The 12380-nt window shown below is 40.0% G+C and overlaps 1 protein-coding gene across 5 annotated transcripts in view; it reads right to left on the bottom strand.

Annotated features, from left to right (window-relative positions):
- JAM2 (junctional adhesion molecule 2) overlaps positions 1-12380 on the bottom strand; it is an 80939-nt gene that overhangs the window by 1031 nt on the left and 67528 nt on the right. For 2 of the 5 annotated variants that reach the window (XM_026518850.4, XM_026518923.4), the window contains exons 4-9: positions 11152-11304; positions 9181-9383; positions 7120-7219; positions 5591-5698; positions 3820-3835; positions 1317-1359 (exon numbers count right to left, since the gene is read on the bottom strand). In XM_026518850.4, the coding sequence (XP_026374635.1) occupies positions 1317-1359; positions 3820-3835; positions 5591-5698; positions 7120-7219; positions 9181-9383; positions 11152-11304 (623 nt within the window). The other 3 variants (XM_057306878.1, XM_057306879.1, XM_044379652.3) reach the window with 2 other exon arrangements.

Genomic DNA, 12380 nt, shown 5'->3' with positions numbered 1-12380 from the left:
AAAATTATAAGAATTCATTGTATAAGAACTTATATAAGAAATGACAATATAAGAATGATGAGAAATTGTCAATCATGCCAAGATTGCTGAGAAGTCAGGCTCTAGGGCAAAACCAGAATTGGAGGCTCGACCTCTCAGTAGATGAGGGCAACTGAGAAGAAGACAATGAAAAAATAAAAAGGTTTTTGCTCTTCTGACTCGGCCACAAAGTGTCTCCTACTGTTCAGAAGGATGAGATTATTTAACATTTAAGGAGTGTTTTCTATAAATTATAGGCACAAATATGATAGCGTTACATACTGCTTATCTGCTAATGAAAGAATAATACGATTGTGGTACAGTAACCTACAAAATAAAGTGACTTCCATGAGAGACTGTAGAGTAGACAATTTAAAAAAAATCAAATTTTGACAGAAAAAAAATCTATGGAACAATAAGTAGGTCGCAAAGTTACTGTCCATTAGAATCACTCGAGTGTTTAAAATACCGGTGTCCACTGCCTACCCCGAGCTTTTACATGTAGGAAATCTAAGAGAATCCCTGCCACTGACTGCCAAGGAGTGCAGAGAACCAGGCTCCATTTCTTAAGAAAGGGCTTAGACCTGTAAAAACACTGGAAACCTTCCTCCTTTACCTCCCGTACTCCTGAAAAAAAATCCAGAAGGTTGAATACCCATCCAAAGAGCTACGAAATCTGAGCCATGACGGTATTTGCTGCTTCACTGTAATGTTCACAAATGCAAAAGCACAGAAGGGTCCAAATTATGTTGCCTGAACCATCCGAATTAGATAATTATTGTCTCCCTTCAGGGATTTCTGAAATACTCCTTTCGGCAATAGCAGAGGACATTCCATATTCCTAACTGTTCCAAGTTCTCTGATAACCAAAGGAGAGTCCTGGAATCACAGATCTGGGGGAAGCCATCTGCTTGGGCAAGATGACAAGAATCAGGGTACCTGGATCCAGCCCCCCCACTGTGATCCTGCGAGAACTTGGGTCTCAATTTCCTCATCTGTGAATTGGAGCTAATAGCACCAGGCCTAATGATGCTAGGAGGCTAATGATAGCAAACGTCATGAGAAAAAGAATGGCATGGCAAAGCCCCATTGCTCTACAAATGCCAGGCCACTTTATCATCCCATCCCAGACAGAGGATGGAAGCCAACATTCACCCACCTCCTTCTGAAGACCAGTCATAGACCCTCACACAAAGTATATTAAAAGTGAAAATCCATGACTTCTGTACAATTATTTCATTTCCCTGCCCTAGTTCCTCAACACATCCGATCTATAAATATACTTTAAAAATACTCACATTTTCACTCATTGTGGTGGCTTTAGATGCAGAGCTACTCTTCCTGTTTATGGAATATAAAAGACAATATTTAAAAATGCAAGCAACCCTAACTGAATTTCTTACATTTATACACACTATCCCATTGAGAAAGCCATATAACAAAGTATCAGCCTGTGAAGCCCTGTGTATCTCACTGCAGTCTAGGGCTAAAGATTTCTCTGGAACATGCAAACAGAGACTTACTCACTTTTAACTTAGCAACTTGTTAATGTTTAGCATTTTGAAAACTTGAACATTATAATCAAAATTCATTTTTTTCCCATGGAAAGAAAGTTTTACATGGTGACTAGGGTTCTAGTTATCTGTTATAGGCTGAACTGTGACTTCCTCAACAATTTATGCTGAAGTTCCAACCACCAATACCTCAAAATGTGACCGTATTTGAAGATAGGGTCTTTAAAAAGGTGATTAAATTAAAATGAGGTCACTAGGGTGGACCCTAATCTAATATGACTGCTGGCCTTATAGGAAGAGTAAGTGTGGAGACAAACAGAGGCAGAGGGGAGACAACGTGAAGACAGAAGACCATGTACAAGCCAAGGAGAAGAGGCTTGGGACCGATCTTCCCTCACAGCCCTCAGAAAGTACCAACTCTGCTGTCACCTTGATCTGGACTTGTAGACTCCGGAGCTTAAGAAAATGAATTTCTGTTTAAGCTACTCAGTCTGTGGCACTTTGTGACAGCAGTCCTAGCAAATTAATATAACATTCAGTTCATTATCCAACAACCTTTAAGGGCCATGGATTTGACAAATGGCAGGAGATGTATCTAGGAATAAAGATACTGCCTCCCGGATTCCTACCTGGGTCATTAAGAGACATTGAGATTGAAGAGAATAACCTTCCTTACGGTAGCAATGCCAACTTTGCTCCTTATGTAAGATGGTGCTCTCTTCTGCTCAAAACCCTCCAATTACTTTCCATCTTCCCCAATAAAAGTGGAAATCCTCACAATTGCCTGGTGTGGGATGTGGGGTGGCTATATACCATCAGGCAACACTGTTTTCTGAACTCTCCCACTTTGTTCCTGCTAGTCCTGGTAACTTGGAGCTCATCTTGGACTTGTACTGCGATCAGATTAGACCGAGTGACCAGGGTTGAGCAGGAAGTCTGGGAACAGACTTAAAGTTCCCAAACATTCCAGACCTTCCCACCTAACGCTCCCAAACCTGCTCCTCTCGAAGACCTACATGTTTCAGTAAATGGTAACATCACTCTTCTCATAGCCATGGGGCTCTCTTTGATTTTTCTCTGTTTCTCCCACATCCACATCCAACCAGTCAGTTAAATTGTTCAAAATGTATCCAGAATCCTTTCACTTCACATCTCCAACACCATCACTTGGAACCAGCCACCATTTTCTCTTGGCTGGCTAATAATTGAGTAGCTTCCTAACTGCTTCCTCCACTCTTTGCTACCTTATAGTTGATTCTTAACAGAGCAGTGAATGTGAGCTTCTAAGAATTAAGTAACAGGGTACTACTTCCTGACTCACAGCCTTCCAATGACTTCCCATCTTACTCAGAATCAAAGTCAAACTCCTCACAACTGCCTAGAAGGGGCGCCCTGTCATCTGGCCTCCACTGCTTTTGGGCACTCATCCCTCCCTCCATTGTCCTCACTCAGTTTCAGCCACACCGATCCCCTCGATGTGCCTCGGATACTCCAAGTGTGCCTGGCCGCTAGACCTTTCCATCTGTTCCTTCTCCTCTGCGTGCACGCTCTTCTCATGGGTATCTGCATAATTTGCTCTTTCTGCTCCTTCCGGTCCTTCTCAAACATCATTTCATCCATGAATGAACCACCTAACCACCCTCAAAGACAATCTCCACTCCTACTCGTGTATTCTCTATTCTCTCATCCACTTTAGTTTCCTCCCTAATACTTTTCACAGTCTGATGTACTGTAGAGTTTACAGTGTGTTTACTTTCCACCTTTCTCTATGTAAGCTCCATGAGGCAGAGAGTTGTATGACCCATTTCGTTCACTGCTGTATTGCCACTCCCTAGGACAGTGTTGGACACAAAATAAGTATTCAATTCAATGTGAAAACGGCTGTTCGGTAAAATTTTATTTGAAAATTTTTAATTTAGCAAAATATGGCAAATATATATTTTTTAATAATAATTTTTATTATGTTATGTTAGTCACCATACAGTACATCCTTAGTTTTTGATGTAGTGTTCCATGATTCATTAGCAAATATATTTTTTAAAGTAGTACTATTGAAATGCCTACAGAGTCAAATTAGTGACTACATGTCTTCTCTAGGTAATTAAACAACATTGACACTTAGGCATTAGGCATGAGATGGGATGTATTTCTGGATGAATCTGAGTCACTTCCCATAGGATAAAACCTTTGTAAACAACCCAACTTTCCATGTTTGACTTTAAACAGATGATTAACAGAAAATTAGCTAATACGGGGGAAAGGCATGCATTTAAGAAAGTATACTTACTGGAACGAGGTCTCTTCTACAAAAGAATAAGTGTATATCATTAATGCAAGAGTTAATATGGCATGATACATATTCATATAAAAGCGAGTTTAGGCTTGATTTCTTCTTCTCAGTCTTGATTCTCTCTCAGTGACATTTGTATTTTCTAAATCAAGGGTTGGCAAAGTTTTTCTGTAAAGGGCCACAAGGCAAATATTTAGGCTTTGTGGGCCAAGGGGTAGAATTGAGGATATTAAGTAGGTACTTATATAGGAAGACCAAGTTTCCAAAAATTTTTATTAATAAAATTCGAAATATAATAATAATAATCAAAGCTTTTAGTATAGGTCTATTAATTGGAAAAATGGAATTCTCTTGTTGGCTGGGGATAACATTTCTCTTAATTGGGATTCAAAGTTAGTGTTCCTTATTATCAAACAGGTTGTAAATGTTCATTCGTAAAAACCATTCTTAGCTTGTGGGCCACAGAAAAACAGGTGGGTTGCAGGCTGGATTTAGTCCACCGGTCATAGTTTGCCAATTCCCGTCTGAAATCAAGTTCAAGAAAATTATCCTCTTGAATAGATTTTTCTGCCAGCTGAGAATGGGAGTATATTCTTCATTAATAAATTCATAATACCCAAGTCAGATCTTTAATTAATTCAGTATTTTAAGAAAAATGCCTTTACCAAGTCTCCAATAAAGATACTCTTTGCAAGTAGAGATAAAGACAACGAGAATTTTGCAGTTGTAATCTTATCTGTCTGTCCTTTCACTGGTGACCAGCAGGAGGACTCAGCTGGATTCCATTCATAAAGTTACATTTACGCTGGACTAAGATCAGAGCACCAAAGAAAAGAGCTATTAATTCACAGAGCAGCTATTCTTAATTATAGGGAACATTCTTGAAACACCGCCGTGGAAACATCTTATGACACTTCATATCTATTTATAGGTTAAGTTTTACGTTAGTATGTTTTTTAAACCTAAATTCTAAAATTACTGCTCACTATAAAAGTGGGTCTAAAACTTGCATATGCTATAAATTTATTTACTAGTCTATGAAAAAATTATGCTTTATACACCATTCCCAGTGGACTTGATGGAGTTCTGCAGCTTTTGAGCTCTCAGAAAATTTTAAAGACTGGGAGTAAAGAAATACATTAAGAGAATAAAACATCATTATTTTTTCATTTCATTCATATCAAACCTATTTTATCATCAAATGGGGGTTTGGAGTTATAAGAGGTCTAAACTCAAAGAATTAAAAACTTTGTCCAGAAGCAACTGTAATACTATAGGTTTCTAGTTTTTATCGAACAATGCTATATACAGCTGTGCTAAATTTGACATTCAACATTCCACTGTTCTACACTGGTAAAATATTTACTAATTTATTTCAATGAGACTTCTTATGATAAAACTGGAAATAAATTTACATCTTGAGATATATACTTCCTAACTTAACAGGCTCTTAAATACATGTCGGTATGCTATAAATATCCATGTGCATTGACTATCTCTCAGTATCACTCCATACGCCACCCCACGGTGCCTCTCACATACTCTGTGGTGTTTCCCGAATGTTGCCGTGAGGAAGCTCTGCCTTTTCTCCCTCTGTTTGCCCAGGTGCTTCATAACTCACCTACATGTCACATTTTCTACTGCAGAAAAGTCAAGGAAAAATACACTCGAGACTTTGTTAGAACCAATTAGGAGAAACGAGGTCCCGTAAGAAAATTCTATATGTCCACAGGGAGTTGTCTAGCAAAGAAGGGTGAAATTCACTTACTTGAAAAGTAGCCTTTCCTCTGAGCATAGCACACGCCAAGGCCACAAACAGAAATCACTAAGGCCACAACTACCACAGCTGCTATGATGCCACTTATGTTGAGATCATCTGGAATGCAAAATAAATCATGCATGAATTTGGGTCAAGTAGATGGACAGATGTAGTTATTAAATTGAAAAAATTCAAATGAGCTCCCCTTTGCCGCTATACCGTCACAGGGAGAGTTCCATGCTGCTGAAGCCTGTTCAGGTGATTCACTTACAGGAAACGTTCCAAAAGTGATTGAAAATATGAACAGAATTGAGCTTTGCAAGAATCTTAACTTGAAGTTCCATGATTCAGAAATTACATGCATGGTATTCTTGCATTCATTTGGGGAGATAATACTTCAAAGGATTAAATGTCAGATTGGAAGTGATCTTCAAAGTTCAGTGAAGTCATGTATTCAACCACCACACCCCCCAATTCTACTCAAAATTCTTCTACATCATCATCTGTGTCAATTTCACCAATAATGGAAAACTCATTCAGCTCCAAAGAAAGCCATGTGACTGGCGTGGGTATTCTCCTGCAGGGTGCAGCCCTCCCGAGTGACCTTTAACCCCAGGGCCACCTCCAGCTAGCCCTATTACATACTCTTTTTCAAAGCACAGGACTTTCACAAAGGGAAAATTGAACCAAATTATTAAAATGAAATGAAAAAAAATGTGTGCTCTGAAACTCTTATAATCTGAAAAGATTCCTGCGTCTGATTTTATTGACTTCTAAGAAGCTAATTTGTGAAGTGTATGACAGCCGTGTTTTATAGCAGATAGAGATTCATAACTGCATTCGACATGTCTTTTTTGAGAGCCCACCCTGGGATAAGTAAAGCACAGTATTTTAGGGGATTGGAAAAATGATCAACCACTAAAATAGCCAACTCCTGAGAGTGCTCACGATATGCCAGTATTATCCTAACCCTTTTAAATACCGATTACTTTTTCTTTTTGTTAAGTAAGATCTGCTCCCAATGTGGGACTTGAACTCATGACGCTAAGATCAAGAGTCCCATGCTCTACTGATTGAGCCATAACCCAACGAAGACAGCATATTACTACTTCTATTTTGGGGAGATTGAGGTTAGATAATTCACCCGAAATATGTAGCTAGTACGTGACAGAGCTGGAAATTGAACCCCATACCAAATCCTTGACCCTGAGCAATTTACAAGACTCTTAGCTTTTGCTTGAAAGAAGACTGCCCAGACAAGCATATTTTTAAAACAATGATTTGAAAAATTCAAAAACTTGAAAAGTAGAGTGCTAAATATTCTTGGCTTGTTTGGGACATGGACTAAGAACAGCATGATTGCTTTCCGCAACACATTATGTCAAGCTAATTTTAAACATTCCCTCTGGTTCATTCTTCCAATCACTCAGGCGCAGTCCTACCCCTTGCTCCTTCCCATCCCCAAGTACATGTGTACTCTCACTGCAAACCATTGTTCCTCCCAATAAGCATGGGAGGAACCAATTTTTCATGCTTACCTACTTGCATTCGTTTCCCCGGACACCTGCGATGTCCAACAGAATTACGGGCTTCACAGGAATATTCTCCACTGTCTAGTTTTGAAACAGTGTTAAATTGCTATTTGTGGAAGGAAAATAAATATACATTTTAAGCAATAAATCTGTAAGTAGACTCCTAAAGTAACCGTGTCTCTTGAATTTTAGCATTAAGTTGGTCTTTCCTTTTTCAGGAGTTAGGACTTGATGTCTCTACTGTGAATTCAGGACTCTGCCATGCCTCCAAGGGGTCAGTAGCTAGGCTTCCTGTTTATTTTGACAGAGAAAGACTTAAATATATATAGGGAAGTGTCTTTGTTTTGTGATACTGAGGAAGTGGTAGGTTAGGAAGGCAATGGGCATTTTTTAAAGTTTACAGCACATGGTAGTATTAAAGTTTTGTCGGTATTTCTAATTCCCAGGAAGCACCGTTTGTAAAAGAAGGCCTCCTTGGGCTTTCGGGAAGGGCTGATGCAGTTTTCTCAGCCACAGTGAGTTCACTATAGCAGCAAATAATGAACGCCTCCTCTAAAGTGCCAGAGCTACTACCAGGAAGTAGCAGAGGGTCGAGGAAAATCTTAATCAGTGTAGTTTAGAGCATTACAAATTCTACCAGTAGTGGAATTTTTAAAAATTTTGAAAGGATTTTCTGAAAGGTCTAACCTTTGCTCCTTCTACTCTGCCAAAAAAACTGAAAGGCAAGACTTTGGTGTAACAGGCTTCATAACTGTTATTAGTGGATTTATCTCCTTGGTGAATTTCTGGAAGGGAGGGAGGGAAGGAAGGAAAGAAGGAAGGGAGGGAGGGAGGATAGACGAAAGGAAAAAAGGAAGGGAGGAAGGAAGGAAGGAAGGAAGGAAGGAAGGAAGGAAGGAAGGAAGGAGGGAGGGATGGAAGGAAGGAGGGAGTGATGGGTGGATGGATAGCAGGAATGAAGGGAAGGGAGGAAGGAAATGCGGTGGATCCTGAATGCCTTAAAGGATCCTGCTAGGACCAGCACAGAGGGAGAGAGGGGTGTCCAGAATCATGCTTTCGGTGCCCTCCTGTCACACCCTCAGTACCGCCGTGGTCACCGTTGACCACAGCCATGAATCTCTAAGGAGCACCTCCTCGTGGTCTTGGATCGTCATGCAATACATGTTCCTAAGAGCAGCTGGGTTTTTGATCTACTAACCCTTTTCTCTCTCACTTGTCATTACCCACTACCCACATCCCCCTTTGTTCTGTATGCTTCAACATGTAAAAGGAAGTTTCCCCTCGTGTATTTCACTTTACGAAATCATCTCTCACTGTCCCAAAAGCCAGACTATAAAAATATTCACCAGGAATGCAAGGCCAAGGGTAAGTATTAACGATAAGCTAGACTAAAACCGTAAATGACCTACTAGCACATAACTGGTCATTAAAAGTCATTGTCATCCATACACTGGAGTCTTTGTTGCCTATTTCTCAGGAGAGAACCCACCCTGGTGCCTCCCTTTGACATCATAAGATATTTCAAGGGTGGAGGCTAAGTAGGGAAAGTGAATCTATATCAAACTTTCCTTGGGGCTTTTATCACCTGCTCTGAGAAAAAATAAATTTGAAAAGTAAATATAGCAACGTGTGACGGCAGTTTTTCTGCCCAAGGTCTCAGTGTAAAATCTATCGGACCTGCTGACTGAGTCTGCTGGTGCTGCGAGGGCGGGAGTGTGGTCCCCCTCAAGGAGCCACGTCCGTCGATATGTTTTATTATTTAGCCACTTTATCAAATATGCTTTATTACTTACCAAAGGATCTAGTTTTTGAATGTTGTTGTGTACTAGTAGAGTGAAGGAATGAACCTCTTAACATTTGTTAAAATTATTATTTTTAGTTCTTTGTATTGTCTTCCCATCTCTGGTAGAGCCTTTTCCATCACTTCCCTGGACGTCTACCACCATCTTTCCCGCTGCCCTTTCCTCTCTCCACTTAAGCAACGGTATCAGCCCTCTATTCTCCATCATTTCCAGTCTAATACTTTTTCTTCTCCAGATACAAGACCAGTGCTTGAAATGACCTTACCAGAGTTCCGGATTTTGTATTCATTGTATAGGAGCTGTTGGTGCTTTGGGAGCCAAGTTTTGGATTCTCTGACAAAGGGACGCCATCCTTAAACCATGTGTACTCAGGAGCGGGATTCCCTTCTTTGTCTTGACATCGCAGCTCTACCACAGTCCCACTCAGAGCAGAATTGGGTACTTCACAGGATGGAACTGCCGGAGCCACTGAAGGAGGGAATTCAAATGGCACCAGTTATTTACAAGCTAAACAAGGATTTTCCCAGCCAGGTTAAGATGGGCTTATTGGACACCTGTGGTAGAGACTGGCTACTTGTTCAAGAGATCCATTTCCTTTCTTCATGGGCACACAGCCAGATCACATTCACCAGCCCCCTTGCAGCCAGATGGGGTCATATGCATGAGTTCTGGTCAATGGCATGTGGGAAAAGTCATATATGCCATTTGCAGGCCTGACCCATAAACGCGAATCTAGGTACTCCTTTGAAGAGATTTTGGAGATGTAACTAAGGTCCCAAATTTATTGTCTTTTAAGATAGGGAGATTACATAGATGGGTGGGACCTAATTCCATGACCCTTTGAAAAGTTGTTTTCTCTGGGTGATCACAGAAGGCAAAGTCAGAGATTCAGAGCACAGGAAGGACTCAACGTGCTTCTGTTGGACTGTAGATGGAGAGGGCCACGTGGTGGGGAATGTGGTGCCCCCAGGAGCCGAGTGTGACCCCAGCTCAGAGCCAGCTTGGAATGGAGTCTTCGTTGTACAGCCACAGGAACTGAAATCCGCCAACAACAAGAGTGAGCTCGGCAGTGGACTTTTCCCCAGAACCTTCAGACAAGAACTCAGCCCAGTGGCTGCCTGATTTCAGCCTTATCATACCCTGGGCAGCGAGCCCCGCCTTGTCGATCTGGACTTCAGACCTACAGAACTGTGAGCTGATAAATGGCTGGTGTTTTAAGCCGCTGGGTTTGTGATCATCTGTTACGTAGCAGTAGAAGACTAAGACACCAGCCGAGCTCCTGCAAGGTTTTCTGAGTTAAATTTCTGCTCTACTAGTGCACCACTAGTATTTTAGAAAGACCCTGGGTTATACAGAGAAAGGAGAGGAGTCATTTTACTGCCTGTGATAAGCACTTTATACTAACATCTGTGGAGAACAAAAGATCATGTTCCTCCAGCAGTTGTCATCATGAGCTGTTAATACCTATCAGTGGTTCTCACGGAAGCTGAACATATTGGCTTTGCAGTTAATCCCACCAGGATCCAAATCCTGGTCCAGACACTTATTAGCTGTGTAGATTTGGGGAAATTATTTAGCTTCTATTTTCTCATCTATAAAAATGAAGCTGTCAGTGAAGATTAAGTAAAATTACATATGCGAAAGAGCCTAGCACGTACTAGCTACACAGTAAATACTCATTTTCCTTCTTTACCAAATGCTTCTTTTCTTCTCTTTTCTTTTCTTGTCTTTCTTTTCTTTTCTTTTCTTTTCTTTTCTTTTCTTTTCTTTTCTTTCCTTTCCTTTCCTTTCCTTTCCTTTCCTTCCCCCTTCCCTCCCTGTCCCTTCCCTTCTCTTCTCTTTTCTTTTGTATCAAATAACTTCCAATACTTTCCCTGGCCTACTTTCTTGTTTTATTGGCTTTCTGTTATTTCATGTTATAGGGTTTTATATGGTAAGAGATAGACCACATATACTGAAAGGGACTGAAAAATAAACTCTTTGGGGAAACGCTCCTATGTACACGATAGGGTCATTAAGATCTACCTTAATATGAAATGAAAAGAGATTTTGTCAGAAGAAATTTGTAAGAGTAAAATTTCAGCAGCAAATGCGGTGAAAAGAGGCAATAGCCAAGATTTTACAGTAAAGGTAGTGCTGGTGATTTCTAGAACTTTCCTGACTGGGGCCCCAGGTTGCCTGGGTGATGGGGAAGAAGGTGGGGAACAGTAATCCCACAGATAAAAGCACATCATACCTAGGACTTCTAGAGTGACCGTATCTTCTTCCAGGTTTTGGCCTTGTTCAGATGGGGCGCTAACTTCACAGCGATATTTCCCAGCATCAGTTCTTGTAACATTTTTGATCCGTATACTGAAATCTATCATCTCGGCTCGATCTTTAAAATCACCTTTTAGAAAAAGAAAACATTGATGTTAATAACAATGCAAATAACTTTCTATATACTACCTTCCTCAAGTCACTTTATTCAGCGACAAAGGCATATATTCTCCTATTAATAAACCCAATTTAAAAACTCAAAAAGGACTCTTAAGTATAGGAAACAAACCAAGGGTTGCTGGGGGGGGAGGTGAGTGGCGGATGGGGTAACTGGGTGATGGGCATTAAGGAGGGCATGTGTTGTGATGAGTTATGCGCAACTGATGAATTATTGAACTCAACATCTGAAACTAATGATGTACTATCTGTTGGCTAACTGAATTTAAATAAAAAAATAAAAATTCAAAACATTATATACAGATGCTGCTATTTCAAATTTCTTTTTTTTTTTTAGAATGACATATGGTTCACAAAAGAACATTCAGTTCAATATTCTCATATTTTAGAGGATTCAACCCTTTTTCCTGCCTCATCCCCTTTCTAATATGCTTATACAAACATTCCCATCTTCAGAAGACACTGCAGCATCTAGTTCAATTAGCTGGAACAGTAACTTTTTGGGCGGTGGCCCACATCACACTGCCACAAAAGAAAAGGTGAAGGGGTCTTAAGAACACTCTTTTGATTAGTTTTGGTAGCAATATGTACAGAATGAAAATAGTGTTTTATATAACATTCAGGTGCTAGATTGGCAATAGTAGAAAATTCAAGCAAAGACAACCCTGTGGCCCGCAGCAGTCCTATCTTGATAGATGAGAATAAGAGGGGTAGATTCTTTATGGACTTTGAACATTTGTTCACACATTTTAATTCTTTAAAGTTAAAGTAATGCATAGTATTCTAAAATAATAACATGCTTCTTATACTTGTTAAATTATATTTCCAACTTTTAAAATATTTATAATGGAAAATTTCAAGCACACAAAAAATTATGGAGTATTGTAAAATAAATCTCATCACCCAGTGGTAATAGTAATACATGCATGGCCTATCCTAGTCCATCTGTACCTCTAAACACTGAATTATTTTGAGGCAAATCCCAGGCATCATAGCATTTTGTCCATTGTTATCGATACTTTAAAAGCT

This window comes from Ursus arctos, unplaced genomic scaffold (genome assembly GCF_023065955.2).
Source record: "Ursus arctos isolate Adak ecotype North America unplaced genomic scaffold, UrsArc2.0 scaffold_4, whole genome shotgun sequence".
Lineage (NCBI taxonomy): Eukaryota > Metazoa > Chordata > Mammalia > Carnivora > Ursidae > Ursus > Ursus arctos.
Note: the sequence above shows the minus strand (reverse complement) of the source record. Positions and strands in the feature narration are given on the sequence as shown.